General features: G+C 33.7%; 4 protein-coding genes across 4 annotated transcripts in view; all 4 read right to left on the bottom strand.

The window, feature by feature from the left end:
- Window positions 1-202: 202 nt before the first annotated feature.
- LOC125842021 (uncharacterized) lies at window positions 203-9,347 on the bottom strand. Its single transcript, XM_049521214.1, has 7 exons — window positions 8,999-9,347; window positions 6,551-6,702; window positions 4,992-5,240; window positions 3,686-3,820; window positions 2,463-2,642; window positions 1,041-1,202; window positions 203-704 (listed from the first exon to the last, which is right to left on the bottom strand). Exons 1-7 carry the CDS (start codon window positions 9,324-9,326, stop codon window positions 294-296), a joined length of 1,617 nt encoding a protein of 538 aa, XP_049377171.1. The 5' UTR covers window positions 9,327-9,347; the 3' UTR covers window positions 203-293.
- A 749-nt stretch (window positions 9,348-10,096) lies between these two features.
- Window positions 10,097-11,422, bottom strand: LOC125841643 (aspartic proteinase CDR1-like). The gene has a single exon (XM_049520808.1). The coding sequence runs from the start codon at window positions 11,420-11,422 to the stop codon at window positions 10,097-10,099; it is 1,326 nt and encodes a 441-aa protein (XP_049376765.1).
- Window positions 11,423-13,182: 1,760 nt separating this feature from the next.
- LOC125841642 (aspartic proteinase CDR1-like) lies at window positions 13,183-14,511 on the bottom strand. The gene has a single exon (XM_049520807.1). The coding sequence runs from the start codon at window positions 14,509-14,511 to the stop codon at window positions 13,183-13,185; it is 1,329 nt and encodes a 442-aa protein (XP_049376764.1).
- An 822-nt stretch (window positions 14,512-15,333) lies between these two features.
- The window catches only part of LOC125841640 (aspartic proteinase CDR1-like), an 8,088-nt gene continuing 2,190 nt past the window's right edge, over window positions 15,334-21,231 (bottom strand). Inside the window, exons 2-5 of the mRNA XM_049520805.1 lie at window positions 19,187-19,314; window positions 17,222-17,326; window positions 16,979-17,119; window positions 15,334-16,189 (exon numbers count right to left, since the gene is read on the bottom strand). Of these exons, the coding sequence (XP_049376762.1) occupies window positions 15,334-16,189; window positions 16,979-17,119; window positions 17,222-17,326; window positions 19,187-19,314 (1,230 nt within the window). The remainder of the gene's footprint in view (window positions 16,190-16,978; window positions 17,120-17,221; window positions 17,327-19,186; window positions 19,315-21,231) is intronic.

Genomic DNA, 21,231 nt, shown 5'->3' with positions numbered 1-21,231 from the left:
TTGATTCGTTACCAAATTCATTGATTAAGGTTAAGAACTCGTTAATTTCTGTTGATAAAGATTTTTTATCAACCGTATACATTTTTTTGTCCATATTCTTGGTAATCAGTATTCAAAAGAAATATAGCATGAATCCTTGATCTTTTTCATAGTTGAGAAGGGGGAAAGAGTCTAAGTCAATGTTGGAAATACATAAAAAATGTTGGAAAAAAAAAACCTTCATACATAAAGATACTGTATACACCATTACAAATGTTCAACTAAATTATTGAAACATAACACAATGTTTACTTTCAGGCATCCTTTGACTGCACTTTACAAAGAAGGCTATGAGCTAGTGACGAAATACGATTCCTTAATCTATCCGCCAGAGAACTCTCTGGCTTCTGTACACTATTTATTAGCCATCGATACTCGGACAATGCCTTTTCTGGTAATGGCTCTATCAGTTCACATTTAGCCAAGATATCAGATGGAGGGACTCCAGCAATGAGGTTTGTCTCAAGTTTTGGTCTACCCCTAGTAAGCTCTTCGGAGACTTTAACCGAGGATCCAAGGGTGTTAGGTGAAGCACCTGGGACGACGTCGTCTTTGAATCTTTCAGCTTGCAAACAGAATTCTATCCACTGATGCACTACTGGTGATGGTCCTCTAACTCTTCCACCAATTTGATCAGTTGCAATTCTTGAAGCAGCAGGTATTGCCTGAGAGAGAGATTTTACGTTATTTTTGTAGAAGAAATGATCCCATCTACGATAAATCTCTATTCTAGCTGCATTTTGTAATACATACTACCACAAGATTGTTTCTATTGCAAGCACGTTCAAGAGATTTAGTAGTTAACTCCACAAATCTATTCAGTCTGATCTGACAACTACAACGAACAAAACTTTGCAATAAAAGGAAAAAAGTGCTACACAACGGTTATACTTGTGAAACAGCAACCATAGAAGGGGGAGGGATCTATTTGAGAATAATTCATGTATAAAAATATAACTATCAACATTAAGATGTACATAGTGAGATAATTCCGGACATACCCAGCAATCAGCCCACAAACTTGCACCAGATTTGGGAACAATAACAGCAATATTTGACAACCGCTTCGCAGCTGGAATAACATCATTGCTCCATCCAACAGCTACCCATACATCTCCAATTCCAAAGGCTTTAAGATAGTGGCGACTATCAAATAGCCGGACCTGTAGAGAGATAGAAAATTTAGATATCCAAATAGTGACCAGGAAATTTTGTTTGGCCCATAAATGTTACTTTGCATGTAAATAGAGGTCTCACATCAAAATTGTAACAACCATGAATTCACTTTTAAAGGATTTTAAATCAGTCAACATAGATATCATTTGAAATCCTAACATCTGTTTGACATAGAACTAGAAGACAAGGATTCAATCAATCAACTCTTTCTAATAACCAAGTATTCAATTTAACCATCAGAAATATGATGTTGCAGGTCTCCATATTCTTGCAATCGTTTGGGAAATCTCATTGCTATTATTACTCAAACAAGCATGAATTGTATGCTTGCATGTTCGTCCTTGAAATCTAGAAATCCAATTGCGGGCCTTAAATATTGGGTAGGAAAGCCATAACATTGAAGCACATGATAATACAAGAAAACTGAACATGACCCTGAAAAGCAAGGAAACGTAGATGTAATTGATAGTTGGATAGATCTCTTGAAAGCTCAAAATGGGAATATTTTATTGTCAAGTTTTTGATAGCAGATTGGTGCAATATCAGCGAAATTACTTCTGAATTACCAAAGAAATTTAAGAAAATTGACAAGAATTGTACTTGGTGAGCTTATGTATGACTAACTAAAGCATTTCATGTATAGCTGTGTATCTTGCACTAATAATTCCACATTTCCTATATCTGTGCATATTATAAACTCTCTTTTGAAATTCTTTCTACCACTACATTTAACTCATAAATCACAACTTATGTGTTCAAGATCAGTTAAGGACTAGCTGAATAATCTGTGTTCATGACTTACAGTACCAGCTAATTTGAAACTTAATACAAACATGTATCCAATGAAAGTCAATCAACAGGTTCATGGCATCATATGTATACACCATAATTAATAAGTTTTATTGTTTTCCAGCAGTGCTATGTCCGCTAGGAAAGCACATGCGGTACCAGAAAATTTTTGCTGGACACAATAATTCGAATCCTGTCCGTTATTTCCTTTGGATATTGCGTCCTTGCAGATTAAGCTCTTCTTCCAGACAATTTTGTAGATTTTTTGCTCTTCTTTATTTTGTAGAAACAAAGAAACACTTAAATCTCATTCATTATAGTGGAAGATTTGTCAGAAACATATATCACCACAGACAGGACAAACCACAGAAATTTGAAATTCTTCAGTACAAAGAACAGAAACCATACCCCAAAGTCAACCTTTCATAAGCACAAGCCTAGACAATTTCAAAGATTACCTGTTTAACAAGTGATGCAAGATTCTGCTGCACGGCCTCTTTCCCACCAGCAACTTCAGACATGTCTATTGTGTTGTATGATGCTCCCATGTACTTTAACACTGCACCCACAATCTCTCGTGGTGAATCTACCATTGCAATCTTTCCAGCAAGCTCAGGTCGCCATAGATCAGCCCAGTCCTGCATAGGTGGTTTAAAACCCTGTGTTAGCTAGCTGTGATACAGATTTTAGCATTTTGAAGATGACATTAACAACAAAGCACGCGGAATCAGTGAGCTTTAACACTCTTTCAACACGAGCATGTCCAAGACAAATGAATAATCTGTATAATGTAGCTGACAGGGAAAAACAAATATTTTGCAATAATATTCATATTTTCATTGGAAGAACATTCAATAACTAGGGGTAACAAGATTCTAACAAGGAAAATGGTGCAAAAGTTAAGAACTGCATGTCGAAGAACTGCACAAGAAATGTTGGAAGAAAACAAGATGCTAACAAGGAAATCGCATAGAAGTCAAGAACTGCACGTTGAAGTACTTCCCAATGGATGTTTTGTTCTAGGAGTTCCTACTGATTTCTATCCAAAAGTTGGAAAAACACACAAAACAGAAAAAGAAACAACAAAATAGAAGGAAAGCAGAAAAACAAGGATAACAGAATCACGCTAAGGAGATGCATCTTCCATGGTAGAAGAGAGAAACAAATTAAGAAATTTCACTGCAAGGGTCTGGCACATGTTTGGTTGGACATTGAGAGGGAAACCTTCATAAAGGTGCTTGTGCTTCATCGAAATCATAGTGAGCTAACGCCAATAGACTTGGTAGAGCTGATACCAGACTTTTAGTCACTAGAACTTCCCTACCAAGGAGATGCATCTTCCATGGTAGAAGAGAGAACAAATTAAGAAATTTCACTGCAAGGGTCTGGCACATGTTTGGTTGGACATTGAGAGGGAAGCCTTCATAAAGGTGTTTGTGCTTCATCGAAATCATAGTGAGCTAACACCAATAGACTTGGTAGAGCTGATACTAAACTTTTAGTAACTAGAACAGAAGAACAGTTTCAAAGGAGTGCAGTAGAAAATACTGTTAATGCGTGATTACAGCTGGAAAGACAAAATGATTAATTTATAATTGCAAGCAATGAGTAATAAAAGGAAAGCATCAGGACTCATGGTTCCACTTTTAAAAGTGACACTCCCAATTCAAAGACAAGTTACCTCTATAGGAGCCATTTTACGCTTTTGAAATTCACTTTTCTTGTAAGCTATCACTATGCTTCCCCATCTATATGGAGCCGCCCATATCCTACCACTAGCATCCAGTTTCCCTTCATCACTCCTGCGCAAATATACCTGGCATTATTTTAAGTCAAAGGGAACTATCAAAGGAATCCGAGCACAAGATAGATGCCAAAGTAAATAAGATGATGCTTCCAATACAGGACTATAGAAGAGACAAGTTCCTTTTCTTTTTTCCACAAAAGAGACAGTTCAGTAATATATAATTTACCAGTAGGCACGTAATATTTTGGTTAGATGTAAGGTATAATCTAAATAAAATAAATGAAGGCCTCAAAACAAAGTGCCTCCTGTGTGAAGTCAGGTGATGGTCAACAAGATGCAACAACTCCTTTTTTTTTTCCTTTATTTGATAATCATGGTGTCCACGCCAGCTTGCACACTCCTTGGCTATTCTATTGGGTACTTGCTACCTCGCACTAACATAGGTACTAGATAACTCTATCCACCAAGGCTTGGACATATGAAAAGAATCACCTAATGTTTGTTGGGATTTGAACTTGAGACTCATGGTTCTCAACCAACTTCATTGACCACTAGGTCATACCCTTGGGTGCAGAGATGCAAAAACTCTTCCCCCTTGTGAACTAAAAAATGATGCATTGGGTTTTAGGGCCCGCTATGTTGAGTGAGGGCTCCACACCTTCCAATAGTGATAGGTGTGTTATTTCTTGCACTCTATTTCTACATCATTCCAGGTACTAGAGTGACTAAAGTTTTGTACATTGCTGCCACATATTACAGCCTGGCATGATAATAGGAGACACATAGATACTTTTATGCAAAGTAAAACTCATCTAAGATATTTCTAATAGTTAAGAAGGTTTCAACTTAAAGTATAACGTGGACAATTTGCATAGCATTGAAGTGAACAGATTTTCATGCAACCATTGATTTAAGAGATAAGGCATCAAGCCCCACGGCGGGCGTTTAGTTTGCAATTAAAAAAACAAAAGAGATAAGGCATCACCAATGACATCAATGCTATGATTTCAAATCAAAGACAGATTTCAAATCCTTGTTCAGTTTTATGGCTCAACAGTTAATTTTCGTTGCAACAATGCAATCTGGCAATCCTGAGAAGAGACTATCTTTTTAGAAGATGATAAAAGGAAAAAAATTAAGATAAGGCAAAAACACCTGGAATGCTACCGACGCCCTGAAAGATCACATTATGCAAATGTCACTCCTCATAAAAAATAAAAAATAAAAAGACAGTTTTTACCTTCCATTTCTCATTCAAATTCTCAAACCAATCTTGATCTTCTAAACCGTCCATCGGCTCAATTAATCTCTTCTCAATGGCATGACTGAGCCACGTATCACCCAGAGTGACAACATCAGCTGCCAGAGCAGATTTAGGATTAATTTTTCCTTTCTGTAAAGGTATACAAAGTTCATGAAAGATGTCTTGCAGGCTTTGACGAAACTCAGAACGTAATTTCACTCTCTTCCCTTGAGATCGCAAAAAATCCTACACATCAATGAGGAAAGAGCCATTATATTTGAGACGTACAATTTTTTCATCATATCAATGATCATTGGATCAGTTCAATACATATTAAATAACACAAGTCCAGTGAACTATGATTTGTCAATGTGTAACAATGAACAGAGTTCTCATCTCATAGTTAACAAATTAAACTAAATAACTTATAGTTTTGTCTCTTAACAAAGGTGGGCGTGTGGGTGTACATAAAATAAGTGTTTTAGAGGGGAATACAGGGAGACCTTGAACAGGAGCTAATATCTAGAAATATCTTAAAGTTAGAGCTCAGGATCATTTTCAAACTATAGCATCCACATTGGCAAAGTACCTCAAAAGTACTGTAACTTGGATTTCATTCTTTAGTTAACCAGATACATTATCAAACAAAAGGAGATTGAAAGTACATAACCACAATCCAAATGATAAATGCTTCTTAAAGCATCAGCGAGCGTACATATTTGAAAGTTCCTAGTATTATTGGGTCGAGGTAGCAATGAGGACATCATTACAACAGTAGCTTTTCTCTTGTTTTCCGTTTTTCGAGCAGATTAGTCCTGCTCAGTTCTATAGAAGATATTTATTTCAAACTACAATCAAATAATTCCTTTTTGTTTAAAATTTTTCTTATTACCCAAACTAGAACTTAATTTATAGATCAGTAACCTATATTATCCAATGTGCACATCAATATGAAAACAAAATAATTTTGATCTTGATTATTCCTCTTGTTTTTCCTCCATTCCTTTTAATTTGGTGGTCCGCAAACAAACTCAAATCCTAGACTTCTGCCCCATTTACTACTACTCTCATATTACCTATGCTGCAATAAAACAAACTATTACAGTATTTCTCGTGTAACTTGCAACCTTGGAGCCACTAAGTTCTTACTTTTTTCTCCACCGGAATAACTCTTTTCCGTGATTACACACACTCCAAATTTATTTTAGAGTCGAGGAGCAGCATTTATTGTACAATAAATTTGAGACAAAAATCTATAGTGGTGGCACACAAAATACTGGTATCTCCAACAGAGGAATTCATTAGCCAAAACAGGGGTCAATAGTATAGCAAGAGAAGACCAGCATTTTTTTTATGACAAGGAAACCCGCAGCCGCTACCCTTTGGGTGCGCACAGGGTAAAACCCCCGCTCCTATGCAAGAGAAGACCAACATAACATCACAATTACTCTTTGATCCTATATTACAACTTATAAATACAACCTTTACACCACACAAGGTCTGAAATGATCATATCCTGAAAGTAAAAAAGTGAGATATCGAGCAGAGGAGCAGACCTTGAGCCATACAGGAGGAAAAGAGTTACTAAGAGAAACAACTCTTAAAGGAACAGTCAAAGCATATGTCTTAGACTTCCATTTCTCAAATGCTGCTTGAAGTTCTTCATTATCGATATCCTCCACATTTTCTGATTTTCCAACCCCAGTGCCTGTGTAATCCAAAGTCCAAGGCACCAGAATTAAAATAAGAAATAAAAAGAATAAAGAGAGAGAGAGAGAGAAGAAACTCTGATAGATCATAAACAAGACATTTATATATCAATACTATCAAATGCAAATAGCAAAATGAGGGCAACACTCAATAACAATAATAAGAAAAACATTAAATGCAATAAACAAGAACAACAATGATTATTCATATGTTTCACACTAAGCATCATGGTTCGACTTGATGGTTGAAGATGAAATTTCACATGTAGCTCCCATCTAGGATAAACCTTGGGATAGCAAAAGAATTAATATTGCAGACATGGATCCCATCATTTAGGTTCCTATTTCCCAATCTATAATAGATATCTATAAAAGTCATATGTATGTGTGAGAGACAAAGTTCACATGATAAGACATAAAATCTGCTAAGTTGAAATTTTTTTTACATCTACAAACATATGGAAGTGTTATGTACAAAATGAAACTAGAGTAATGCTTGGATCATATAAGAAGCTTTAAGACTCTAGTCAGAACTACATATTTTACAATGCTTAATGATTTTCTTTCCTACCGGATACCTACTACCTCCTACCAACACAAGTACCACATAACTCCACCAACCAAGGCCTAGGTAGATGGGAAGGAATCACCTGGTTGCCTCCATTGAGATTTGAATATGAGACCTCATGGTTTTCTCCTCACTTCATTGATCCCTGGGCACATCCTTGGGTGCAATTCTTAATGTGTTATTTTTCCAATGGGAAGTCCAAAAAAATAATTTAGGTTTGTATCCCCTGCATTATCATCAATTTCCTGTAACTACAAGTCTACAACTATAAAAAGATCCTTATGGACTACAAAACTGAAATGCCAAAGAATTCGCTGCCACCATGTACATACTGTGGCACAGCGGTAAAAGAATTCAATACATTATGGAACTTCATAAACACCACACACTTTGTTTGACGAGATAGTAGTCCAACTCTTAAACACATGGACATCCTTTTTTACTAATGTTAAGCTAACTAGAGAAGGAAGAACAGAGCAACTGTCGCCAACTGTCAGTATATGAGTTTCTATCTTTTCTACGTTGCCTATGCTCGAGGTGATAAGGATGGCACTTTTACACTAGCTTGTAAGAGTAAACAAAGAAGAAATAAATAGTACCCACTTTTGCAATTAGGTCTAGACTACTTACTCCATATCTATGACAAAATTGCAACAAGGGCTAACATGTAGAGTATAATGTTTCTCTAACTCAGTAGCCATAATTAACCCAAATAACTAAGCTTATCCGATCTGTGTATAGCACTATAGCTCTAGTGGTACCACACTATCTGTCTCCCTCTCCCTCCCCCTCTCTTCTCTCACTCTCTCGGGCAAACCTTTTTTATTCTTTTTAATAAAGTGCTACACTCTTTGGAAAACCTCAACAAGGACACAAGGTACTTGCAGTTTCACAGAATATCTACATTCTCAGACAATCCGCTGTTGCGTTTCACCTGCAGTTCATTTGCACTATATGTTCTAGAGAAAATTACTCCTTTCTTTCCGTGCTATATGACACAACATTTGACTAGATAAACTCTCTTTCTCTCTGTGGTAAACCTTCGACAAGGAACTTGCATTTTCACAAATTAGTATTCTATACGACCTACATTCTGGAAAACAATTCTCAATCCATTGCTGAGTTTCACCTACAATTCATTTGCTCTGTTTTTTCGAGAGTAAATAATTCATTCCTTTCCATACTAAATGACACCGCATTCATCTAGATACACAATTCAAGATGATTCATTCCTTTCCATACTAAATGACACCACATTCGTCTAGATACACAATTCAAGATGTAAGTTTGACATATATCTTACTTGCATAAACATAGCGATATCAATAAAATACTACTCCCTCCGTTTCACTTTATTTATCTTACTTCCCTTTTCAGTCTATCTCAAAAAACAACACCTCTTCATTTTTTCGGCAACTCTTTAATTTCAACCTTTCACCTGACATGTTACCACGAATCTTATAAGACATTTTGGTACATTCAACATATCTATAGTTTAGTACCACATGAATAAAAAGCCTTTCGTTTCTTTCTTAAATACTATGCCAAAGTCAAAAGCAGACAAACAAATTGAACCGTCACAGAGTACTACTAAGTAAAGTAATAGTTGGGAAAACAAATATCACATCATAGTTTAAAATTTGAATAGTTCAATGAAATTGAATTCATGAAAATGGAAAGAAATGTCAAACATTTTAATAATTTGGAATTTTCAGAAAAAGCATTACCTTGAGATTCTTGTTCCTGAAGCTGAGTTACACAAGGGTCTGAAGGAGGAACATGGGTTGAAGCAACTGCCCTAAAGGCGAAAAGGGTCGAACCCAAACTAAGAAAAAGAACAGCAGAAGTAGCAATTCGACGAAGAACTTCACCGGACGCCGGAAAATTCGCCGAGCTCCGGTGAAGGGGAACTGCAGAAGCTCCGATATAGAGCTTAAGGTTTCTGTGGAAGTGTAAAGATGGAGACTTTTGAAGATTAACAAGACGAAGAGTGCTATAATGGTGTGTAGAGCTATGGAGAATTGGGATTGGGAGAGGAGGTGAAAGCAAAGACATTCTCTATGCAAATTGATTACAAATTGTGTCACTCTTTTGTGAAGTGGAAAATATATGCAATCAAAAAAATATTTTATCAAAAAATATGGAGTAATTTTTTTTTTTAGAAAATGAGTATACTGAATTTCTTAATAAAAGTATATAAAAAAAAGTTATTCAAGTGACGTTTCACATTGATAGATTGGAAAATAGCTCATAGTTTAATGAATCTTCTTATATTTCGTAGGTAAAGGGAATTAGCATGAAATTTTTGTTGTTTAGTTACAAAATTTTGTCCAACGTTAATTTCATGTTTCCTAGAGAAGTTAAAGTTTAAGAAACATTTCAAGTGAAATAACAATTTTCATTTAAACAACTTCAATTTTTTCTTGAATAAAATTCATGTGTATATACAAAATCAAATACTTTTAAAATTTCAACTTCAAAATTCAATCAAATCAAGTAATTAAGTAGTGTAGTGGTCATTTGTAGGGGCTCAAAGTTGTATACTCCATCTGCTCTATCTTAAAATTTTGAATCCGCCACGACTACTAATCTTGCCAAACATTTCATTCAGAAAAAAACAACTACATGACCTATTAAACATCTAATTCCAATTTCAAATCATTATTGAACACATAAAAGATTTCTAAGCATCATATGAAATAAATATAATTCTCAAAAGGGTAATAAAAGATTAATGTATAGTAGCAAGTTAGGCCAATAGCCAAATTCATTACATGTATAAGCATATATATAACTTGTCACCCCCCCATCCATAACTAAAATCCTTAATGCTTAGTGCAATCAGTAGGTAAAAATGAAACTTTGTTGGCCACAAGATCAAATCCAATTAAAAAATTCATTTGTGCCAAGTTCCCTAAAATTGAAACCTCTTCATCAGGCACCATTGTAAAACAAACCAAACCTTCAGCCACTTGTACAAATGTGTTTGTTGGTGGCAACTCTAAATCCGCATTTGTAAAATGTACAACAATCTTAGGAACATCGATAGTGCCACTCTCAGACGTGTAACATAAGTTATAGGACTTAGATGGATCTTGTTTCCTAGTAGCATTAATAGAATCCACCAATGTTTTCTCCAACTCCGCGTAAAAATCAACAGGGACAAGCGTAAGTGTTGTACCTGAATCAATGATAATATTACCTTGTGGAGGGATGGAACTAAAATTAGAAGATCTGAATGGCAAAGTCTTATTTCCAATGCTAATACTTTCCAAAGATAGAGTATAGAAGGTTTGCACTCTTATCAAGGGAGTTGAAACGACTCCAGGGCCTGACACGATAGCAGTGTCACCAAAGTTGATGTGACTAGTTATGCTGGAATTAGTTGATGATGATTCGAATGGGATCAAACAATAAGAGAATTTTCCTTTGATTTCTTGATTTATTTGGTTGACAATTGAGGTCTTGCCACCACCTAAGCCAATGATGCCAGAAGTGACATTAGTGAAAGTGCCCCTATTGGCATGTCCACAACCAAAGGCAATGTTAGGAATTGAGACATTTTCACCACAAGTAGAAACAAATGTGAAAGTTTCACTAGAAAGTTCACCTATGGTATAAGAATTGTCACCATAAATCTCTTTATAATTACATGTATCATTCTTACATGAGAGAAACCCTACTTTTTGATCACAAAGTTCATTGTTACAACCAATAGTTTTATAAGAAGAACTATTCTTGGGATTGAAAATAGGTGCCAATTGTTTGTAGCAATCAACACAAGGCTCACATTGTGTCCATGTTAAGTCACTTCCAGTGTCAGCAAAGGCAAAAATATCTATTGGAGGAGTTCCAATTGAGATTTTCATGAGGTATTCACCATCGGTTGCAGTAATAGTCGATTGGATTGAATTAACATGAGATTTTTTCTTAAAGAATGAAGCTCGGGAGGATGATCGATAGAAGGCATTTTGAAGGCGTTCAAATGGAGTGTTTGATGGAATGTGATAAGGCGAGAGAGGAGAATCATGGTGGATAAGATCCAGAGTGAAGCCATTTACATTTTTATGACAAGAAACCAAAGAAAGATGAAAAAACGATAAAAGAACTAACATAGGGATAAGAGTAAAAGCTTTAGTATCAATCTCCATGGCTAGGGATTTGGAGAATTGACAAGGTTTTTGGAGAATTATAAGAAATGATGAAAGAGGAGACAATGTTTAGTACCATTTTATAGGTGACAAAATGTATGTCAAGACTAATTAACTAATTAAGTTGTAAAAATTTAATAGTGGAGAAAGTGAGATTTTGTTGTCATGAATAAATGTAATGGCTCATTTGGTAGAGTGTATAAAAATAATGTTAAATAGAGTTGTGTTAGTAATGCTTGCATTGATTATACATAGATAATTTTTATGCATTGTTTGGTTTGGTGTATTAAAAATTGCATGTATTGCATAAAAATATTAATTTACAAAAATATCCTCCACAATTATAGTAGAAAAGATGTAAAAAGGGTTTTGAGGGGTACTTTAGTCTTTAATCATGCTACTGCATACATTAGATTTGTTGCATTACTAATACTTAGAAATCTATGGTATTAATAATACACACTTCAATACACAATAGGATGTAGATAGGTTGAAAAAGTATATAAAATAAGATACTATTAATACACAGAACTAATATATACATTATTCCTAATACACTCTGTCAAACGACCCCTTAGTATGAAGTGGATTTTTTAAAGTTGGGTCTCCCTCTCCACAGAAGGCATTGATATGTAATTAAGTTACTATATCTAATTAGATTTATGAGATATATACTCCTTATTTTCCTTTCATATTTTTTACTAGTAAGAATTTGTATAATTAATGCAATTCATTGACTTTGTAAACTCTAAATTTGAACTTTCTTTTGTAGTATAGTGATAATTAATTATAACAACGGACATAATTCAAGAGACTTCTCTCTAGATTTGACTTCTAATATATTCTCTTGTTGTTTGCCATATTAAGCTAACCTTGTAAAACTTTCTAGTCAAAATTCTTTAAAGTAATTTTCCATTTCTCCCTCCTCTTTCCAAGAAAATAATTGCTAAAGCTTTGGTCAAAGAAACAAAATTTTACCCCTTTATATATATATATATATATATAAAATTTAAAAGAATTGTAATTCGTAGCTATAGTTACTGTTTTATAGCAAATTTTTATCTCCCCTCTCGTTCACCTTTCCCCTCCCACTCTGCTCTCTCTCTCGCCTCTCTTCTTCACCCCCCCCCCCCCTCTCTCTCCCAAACAATGTTCAAATATATATATTGTATCGATTGTATCAATTCGTACCATTAATTTACAACTTGATACAACAAATACAACATTTATTCATCATCTTGAAATATAGGTGAGGAATTTTTTTTTCTAACTATTTGTATCCAATATCAATTATATACTGACAACTGAATTTGTATTTTGTGTCAACTGTATTTTTATTTTGTATCAATTGTATCATGATGATTTGTATTTTTCCCACTGTATAAGTTGATATAATTGTATTCGTTAATATAAATTATATTTGTTAATACACTTGATATAATTTTATTCGATGATACAAATAAATTGTATCAATAGTATTCATGATAATACAACATGTCTTCATACTTTCTCTCTTCTCTCCCCCAAATCTCGCTAGTCTCTCTGCTCTTTCTAACATATAGCTAAATATAATACTTTCAATACAATTGTATTCGTTCATACAAAGCAATTGCATTCATAAAAAATTCTCATTAAACACATAAAAGATCTTTAAGCACAAAATGACATTGAATACCAACAAACAATGGGGGGTTAAAAGAATTACAAGCTAATCCATTACATGTCTAGATAACTTGTCAACCCATTTTAAACCAAACCCTTTAGTGCTTAGTGCAATCAGTAGGCAAAAATGAAACTTTGTTAGCCACAAGATCAAATCCAATTAAGAAATTCATTTGTGCCAAGTTCCCAAATATAGCAATTTCATCATCATGCAACATTGTGAAACAAACCAAACATTCATCCAATTGTGTAAATGTGTTTGTTGTTGGCAACTCTATATCTGCATTTGTAAAATGTGCAACAATCTTGGGAACATTGATAGTGCCCTTCTGGGACTCATAACATAACTTTAAGAACCCAGATGGATCGTTCTTCCTCGTAGCATTAATCAAAGACACCAATGTTTTCTCCAAATTCGCATAAAAGTCAAAAGGAACAAACGTATATGTTGTCCCAGAATCAATTATAATGTTACCTTGATCGTTGGGACTAATTTTAGAAGATCTGAATGGCAAAGTCTTATTTCCAATGCTAATACTTTCCAAAGTTAGATAATAGGAGATTGGATCCTCTTCACGTAATATCAAGGGAGTTGAAACAACATTAGGACCTAACACGACAGCGTTGTCACCAAAGTTGATGTGACTAGTTGCATTGGAACTATCTAACAATAATTCCAATGGGATGAAACAATATGAGAATTTCCCTTTGATTTCTTTATTCATTTGGTTGACAATTGAGACATTGCCACCACCTAAGCCAATGATGCCAGAAATGGCATTATTAGTGAAACTATCTCTATTGGCATGTCCACAACCAAAGGCAATGTTAGGAATTGAGATATTTTCACCACAAGTAGAAGCAAATGTGAAAGTTTCAATAGAAAGATCACCTATGGTATGAGATTGGTCTTCATAAATTGCTTCATAATTACATGTATTATTCCTACATGTGAGAAAACCATTATCTACTTGACAAATTTTATTGTTACAACCAATAGTCTTGTAAGAAGAGCTATTCTTGGGATTGAAAATAGGTGCCAATTGTTCGAAGCAATCAATACAAGGCTCACATTGTGTCCATGTCAAGTCACTAGCAGTATCAACAATGACAAGAATGTCTATAGGGGGGGTTCCAATTGAGATTTTCATGAGGTATCCATCAACAGAGGTTGTAATAATACTTGGTTGGATTGCATTGACAATTTTTTTCTTGAAGAAGGAAGCGCGGGAGATTGAGTGGTGGAAGGCATTTTGAAGGCGTTCAAATGGAGTGTTTGATGGATTGTAAAAGGGTGAAAGAGGAGAATCATGATGGATAAGATCCAGAGTGAAGCCATCAACACTTTTACGACAAGCAATCAAAGAAAGATGAAAGAAAGATAAAAGGACTAACATAGGCATAAGAGTGAAAGCTTTAATCTTCATGACTAAGGTATTGGAGAGTTGACAAGATTTTGGAGAATGATGTAAAATGAGCCAATGTTTGGTACCATTTTATAGGTAATAAAATCTAACTTCTTCAGTAAGTAATTTACCCTATTTAGTATGTTTTTATCTTATTTTAATTTTTAATAATAATCGTTTAACCTATTTACCATCAATGAAAAATAATTATAATTTAACTAATTATTTCTTTATTACTCCTCTTTCTAAGAAAATAAAAATTTAAGCTTTGTTCAAAGAAAATTTTGTTTTGTCCTTTTCTTAACGACACTTTTCTTTTTCTTTTTTTGCCTCCTGACGAATTTTAGCAATCTCTTCCTTTTTTTTCTTTATTAGGATTTGTCCCGAATTCCTTACTTTATTTGAATTCTTTTATAATTGCATTTCAATCCAAAAAAGGTTTCTAATTTGTATATTAAAAGGTTTTCTTGGTGCAAAAAATATGATTTTACTTTAACCATTCAACCACACCCCATATATGTTAGCACATAACATTTGACAATTCCATTATAAATTAACATCCATACGTTTTAATATGATGAAAAGTCATAATTAACATTTTCCTAATTTAAGCAAATATTATATTTACTTTTCTTGTTAATTGCTACTTTTATATATATATATATATATATATATTAGTTAAATTAAGGGGACATATATATACGCTTATATGTGCAACGCATGTCACTAAAAAACATTGGGGGAATTATACCAAGAAGATGAAATCTCCATTAGTAAGCATCACATAGAAAGTATTAAGACATCAAGAAATGACAAATAAAATTTGAACTAATGCTAACAACATTAATACTTAGTACAATCTGTACGTTTAAAGGACACTCTGTTAGCCTTAAGATCATATCCAATTAGAAAATTGGCTTGTGCTAAATTTCCTAAAATAGAAATTTGATTTCCTCCTGGCACTATTGTCAAACAAACTATACCTTCCTCCATTTGTGTAAAAATGTTTGAAGTTGACAACTCTAAATCTGCATTTGTAAAATGTGCAACAATCTTTGGAACATCAATAGTACCATTCTCATTAGACTCATAACACAAATCAAGTCCCCCATAAGTACCATCCTTCCGAGTAGAATTGATCGAACGCATCAACAACGATTCCAAATTCAAGTAAAAAACATCAGGCACATATGTTAACGTTGTGCCAGAATCAATTATAATGTTGCCTCTATCATAACTAGGTTGAGAAATCGGAGAAGATTTGAATTGCACCATCTTGTTTCCAATATTGATACCTTTCAAATTTAGATAATAGAAGGTAGATGGTTCCTTTTTAATCAAGGGAGTTGAAACAACGTCAGGAATAAATACAATCGCACAGTTGCCAAAGTTGATGTGACTAGTTGCATTGGAATTATCTAACAATGATTCCAATGGGATCAAACAATAAGAGAATTTCCCAATGATTTGTTGATGCATTTGGTTGACAATTGAGACATTGCCACCACCTAAGCCAATGATACCAGAAGTGGCATTGGTAAATGTGCCCCCATTGTCATGTCCACAACCAAACACAATGTTAGGAATTGAAACATTTTGACCAGAAGTAGAAGAAAATGTGAAAGTTTCAATAGAAAGATCACCCATAGTGTGAGATTGATCACCATAACTCACTTCATAATTACATGTATTATTGTTACTGTTGACACACAATTTTGGCCATCCACAATATAAATTAATCATCAAGCTTCTTCAATTTCAAACAAATAAAATAATTAGTTTTATAAAAAATTCAAAAAAAAAATAATAATAAAATAAAATAAAAATAGTTTGCAAGTTATTTTAAATAGTTTCGTCACTTTTCATAATTTTTAGATGATATATATGTTTTACATAATTATGTATATAATTAGTCTATTTTATGATTATTCGAAAATCGTCTCAAAAAAGAATTTATATTTTAAATATTAGGGATAGTTATAATTTTGAATTAATGAGTTTTATGAAATTCAAAATACTTTCAAATTATTTTTTAAGTAATTTTATCATTTTTTAATAATAAATATGCATATTTTTGCAATCACGTTGTTTTATAAATATTTGAAAATCATCACAAAAGATTTTACATTTTAGTTAAATATTTATTAATTTACTTTAAGTTATAGTTATAATTTCGAGTTAATTAGTTTTGTAATTGAATTAGTTAGTTTATAATTAAGTTAATTATTTTTATTTCGTTAAGATTAAGAAGCTCATTAATTAATTTATATTAACTCATCTTGTTTAAATTTTAGCCGAATTCACCAATTAAATTCAATTTGGCTAATTTATTAATTCTAATTGGCTATAGTTGCAATCTATTAGGCTAATTTGCCAATTCAAAATCTAAACCCCTTCCTCACCTTTAACCCATTTGAGATCAAGCTTTGGACCCTTTTCCTTACAATTTTTTGCCCAATTCCAATAACAATCAACCAGCCCAAGTTACCTTAATTCCAATTCATCCAAACTGTACAACAACCCAAACCCAGCAACAATAACATACCAACAATACCCCACCCCTGTACCAGCGTCTTCCTCCAGCGAAGAACGTGACCAGACGCCAGACAAAATCCCAGCGAAAATTGCGCTGCAAACCCGAAAATCTCACCCAACTACCTTGCAAAACCCATATCCTAGCTGCCTCAACGTCAAACCCTCACGTCCCCTTTCCCCTTCTTGCGGAAGTTACAGCTTTTTCTCATCCCCTTCACTGTTGCTTCGAAAAGAGTAGAAGAAATTCAAATTTTGTTTGAATTTTTCCAACGGAATTCCTCCTAAATCGCCCCAACTTCCCCTATAAATAATCATTGACATTCAAGTGAGAGGGGAGAGTTTTTTGGAAAAATTAGATTTTGATGGTTTGAGTTTGTTTTTTGAAGCAATAGTCACTTCTACACTTGAAAAATTTATATCTAGTCTTTTGATTCCAAGTTCCGAGAAGATCGCCGCTCGATTTTCTTAGCTTGCCTTTAGTATTCAAAGAAAAGTGGTGGAATCGCTCTTCTCGTCGTCCTAGTTCACTGCATCGAAAAAGGTAATACCCCTTTACTTCGTTTCATTCTATTTAACAATATGTGTTGAGGTTGATTTCTGGTAGCTAGATTAATGGTTGGATTTTAAAGTTTTTTTTTCTCGTCTATGTTTGATGTTGGAATTGATTTAATTTAGAGTTGCATCTCTTAAACGATCTTTGGTTTATTCCAAGAAATCTGGATTTTGTTGTTGATTCAAGTATGAAACATATGTGATATAGTCATTCTTCGGCTAATTTTTGTCCCCAATTAACTTGGAAATTTGTCTGTTGGATTAACATTATATAACCTTTAATAGTTCCGAGCTCGAAAGCATTAGCTATATAACAATTTCTTCCCTATTTACTTTAGATGTGGCTGTAACCTGGTTTGCTTATGGATAACTTAATATAATCTAATCTAATCTTTGTTCATGTTTCATTTTGATTTCAAACCATGATGCTAGGATTTTAGTTCATCACAACCCAATCTCTAATATGATTTACATCCTTAACATAAAAATTTTCAGCTCTATTTTTTCGTAAATGACTCGCGTGTTCTCTCGTGATGCCTCGATTTCGTTCCCGTTATTGTTCAAAAGATAATTTCCTGATTGTTGGTCCTTCTTTTGTGTTCGTTCTCCCTATTGTCGGTGATATTAGCATTTCCAGATCTCTCTAACTAGTTTTGGTGCTCATTATTTAAGCCAAATAATCCATTAAGAAAATTGACTTCTCCTCTACTAAATGCCCATCCCTATTTCAAAACATAGGTATTGTTTGATAACCTTTCCATGATGTCTATGATTTCTTCTAAAAAAAAAAGTTAGTTTAGACCCTCGACATGTTTATTTTGGTATGTAATGCCTTGTGTTTTGCCTGTATACATATTTATCTACTTATTTAGTGTTAGTGTCAACATTTTAAACACGATTTGAATTCGTTTCTCTAAACATTCTATTTGTATTCTTGCATTTAGTATCAACCGAAAGTTGTCTTAACTTCTTTAGTTTCTCGGTTATTTAAAATAAATCTGTCTTGTGCAATACTGGACCTCATTTTTCCGCTTATTTGCTGCGTGTTTCTCTTCTGACTCTAGCTCTACTGTTGAAATGGAGTTAGATTTCATGCTCCTTTGTATTCGTTTTGCATCCTTAAGACTAATGTCATAAACATGTTTCATCAGTCTTGTCTTGTTTTCTATCAATATTCATATTGTGGGAAAATAATATTTTTTTTTAAAGCTATCCATACTTGGTTTTGTCTTTATTTAGAATGCTAATTATTGGCTTGAACAAGAGTTTGGTTATGGACATTATAATTCTTTTTCAATTCATTTGCTCTCACTGTTTATATAGTATCTAAAATGGTTCCTTCCTTTATTTAGTTTCTAAAAACATATGTTGACCCAGTGACTTGGACACATTATATTTGTATAGTTGTTTTCACCATGGATTTATCTTGAGAAGATTTTCAAGGCTCTATATTTTATATTAGTTACGGCATGTGTGTTAGTTGAACAACAATATTTTAATGAGTGTTTCCTAACAATCAGGAGCACTAGATTTCTTTTAAGTTATAATAATATTTATTTTTGATCCCTTTACATATGATATGAATGAATATTAATCCTTATTATCTCGCCTTGCATGAACCCCCTTGTTTGAGTCCATTGGACTCTCTTCTGTCTCTTTCCTTTGCATTTCGGATGTGCCATGGAGTCCCGAACTCAGCACTATCGAGTTGAACTCATCATTTCGAGAAATTGGAAGCTGAAACAGGTCTCAGATATACATCAGGGGTATACAACAATGGGATTGAGCCAAAAGTCCAAATCAGTAGCGAGTTTGGCCCAAAAAAAAAGGGGCCCAAATTCCTTTCTCCTTTGCCCTTTAAATTATTTTATTTTTTTAATTTATTTTTTGTTTTCTTATCATTAACTCTAACTTTAGAATTGTTAATTAGCTTAATTAGATTCCCCAAACGATGAGTTACTTTCTTTGTGTCGGTTTAATTCTAATACATTTCATGGTTTTGTGTTCATTTATTTTATTAATCAAATATATTGGTCAAAATTTTATATTTTCAATTAAGTTAAAACTTTGGTTCTTAAAAAGAGATGTTCTTTAATGCTTTTCATTTAATCACATTTTTATTCATTTTAAAATTGTTGTAAGTTAAAGTATTTTTCTCAAATAAACTTTAAAAAATGTTAATCAAAACCTTTTCAGTTAATTGAATATATATATATATATATATATATATATATACACACACACACTTAGTCTTTTTCTCAAAAAGGTTAGTCAATTAATTAAAAAATGATTTTCATGCTTTAAATTGATTTAAATTGTTATTTCAAAATGAATTAAATAAATTCTAATTAATCTAGTTTTATTAATATTCTAATCACTTGTATTTCGAGTCAAATGTTTCATTTTTGGGTCCCTTTCTCTGAAAAAGTAAAATAAAAAATAAAAAAAATGCGTCATTTATTTAATTATTTTCTCAAAGTTAATCAAATATTGTAAGTTATTATTTTTTATGTTAAATCATTATTTTCCTAAAAATAGTCAAATATATTTTAGTCAAGTCGCAGGTCAACCGCATGTTAGCTGGCACTTCGAATGCTTAAACCCTTCTCGAAGTGTAAATTGAACCCCGAACCCCCTTTGGTATTTTTGTCACACCCCAAAACCGGATGTGATGGCACGTGCCCAAACCCCACCGGACACGTTAGCCTAACACCCAAAAACCCGACGATACAGAATTAATAAAACAAGAATAAGATAGAAAGATAAGCGGAAGTCTTTAAATAAACTCAACATAACCCCAGAATTGGTTGTCACATGTACAAACCTCTAATATAGAATCTGAATAAAATATACAAGTCTCATAGTAAAGTTCTAGAATAGAACAGAACAGTAAAAATAGATAACTTGAGGGCACGTTTGGAATGAACCGCTACCTCTCAAGTAAGTCTGGAAGCTCTAATCTGAAGATGAGTAAAAAGTCGGATCTGATAGAGCTGTCGACCTACACAACTGTGTAGAAGCAAGGGTGAGTACCAAAAGCAACAGGTACTCGCAAGTAACACTAAACTAAGCTAAACTAGCAGCTACAAACAACTCCTTTCAATCCCAACTGAACCACCGAAACTTCATTCTAACAACGAACCAACAACCTATACTACACAATTCATAATCAACAGATATATCCAACAGTGTCTCAACATCAACCTCATATCCTCATATAAGAGCAAATAGATCATATATCACATGAAGAGGGGCAAATAGGTAAAATTCACATACCACAGACAAAGATGAAGTCAAATGCGATGCAAATGCAATAATGATGTCATGTAGTCGTGATGCATGTCTGTCCTACGATACACATCTGTTGACGTAATCAGTCCGCGCTGAATACTCAAATCAGAACCCATGGGGGCCACACATGGACCATGTATCACCGCCGGAACCAGATCCCATCGGCATCCAAATCGCTAGCCGGAGCTAGTCCATCTCATATATCTCTAGCCGGAGCTAGTCTCAACTGTGTCTCATATCCATCCATCCTCATATCAGTGTCTCAGAACTCATGCAACAGATAGTTCACACATGGGATGAATAATGAATATGCACATGTCATCAATCACAATCATATCACGATCACATCATAGTATTACACAT

Source organism: Solanum stenotomum, chromosome 10, assembly GCF_019186545.1.
Source record: "Solanum stenotomum isolate F172 chromosome 10, ASM1918654v1, whole genome shotgun sequence".
Classification (NCBI taxonomy): domain Eukaryota; kingdom Viridiplantae; phylum Streptophyta; class Magnoliopsida; order Solanales; family Solanaceae; genus Solanum; species Solanum stenotomum.
The sequence above is the reverse complement of the archived record's forward strand: the minus strand, read 5'-3'. Positions and strand labels throughout refer to the sequence as shown.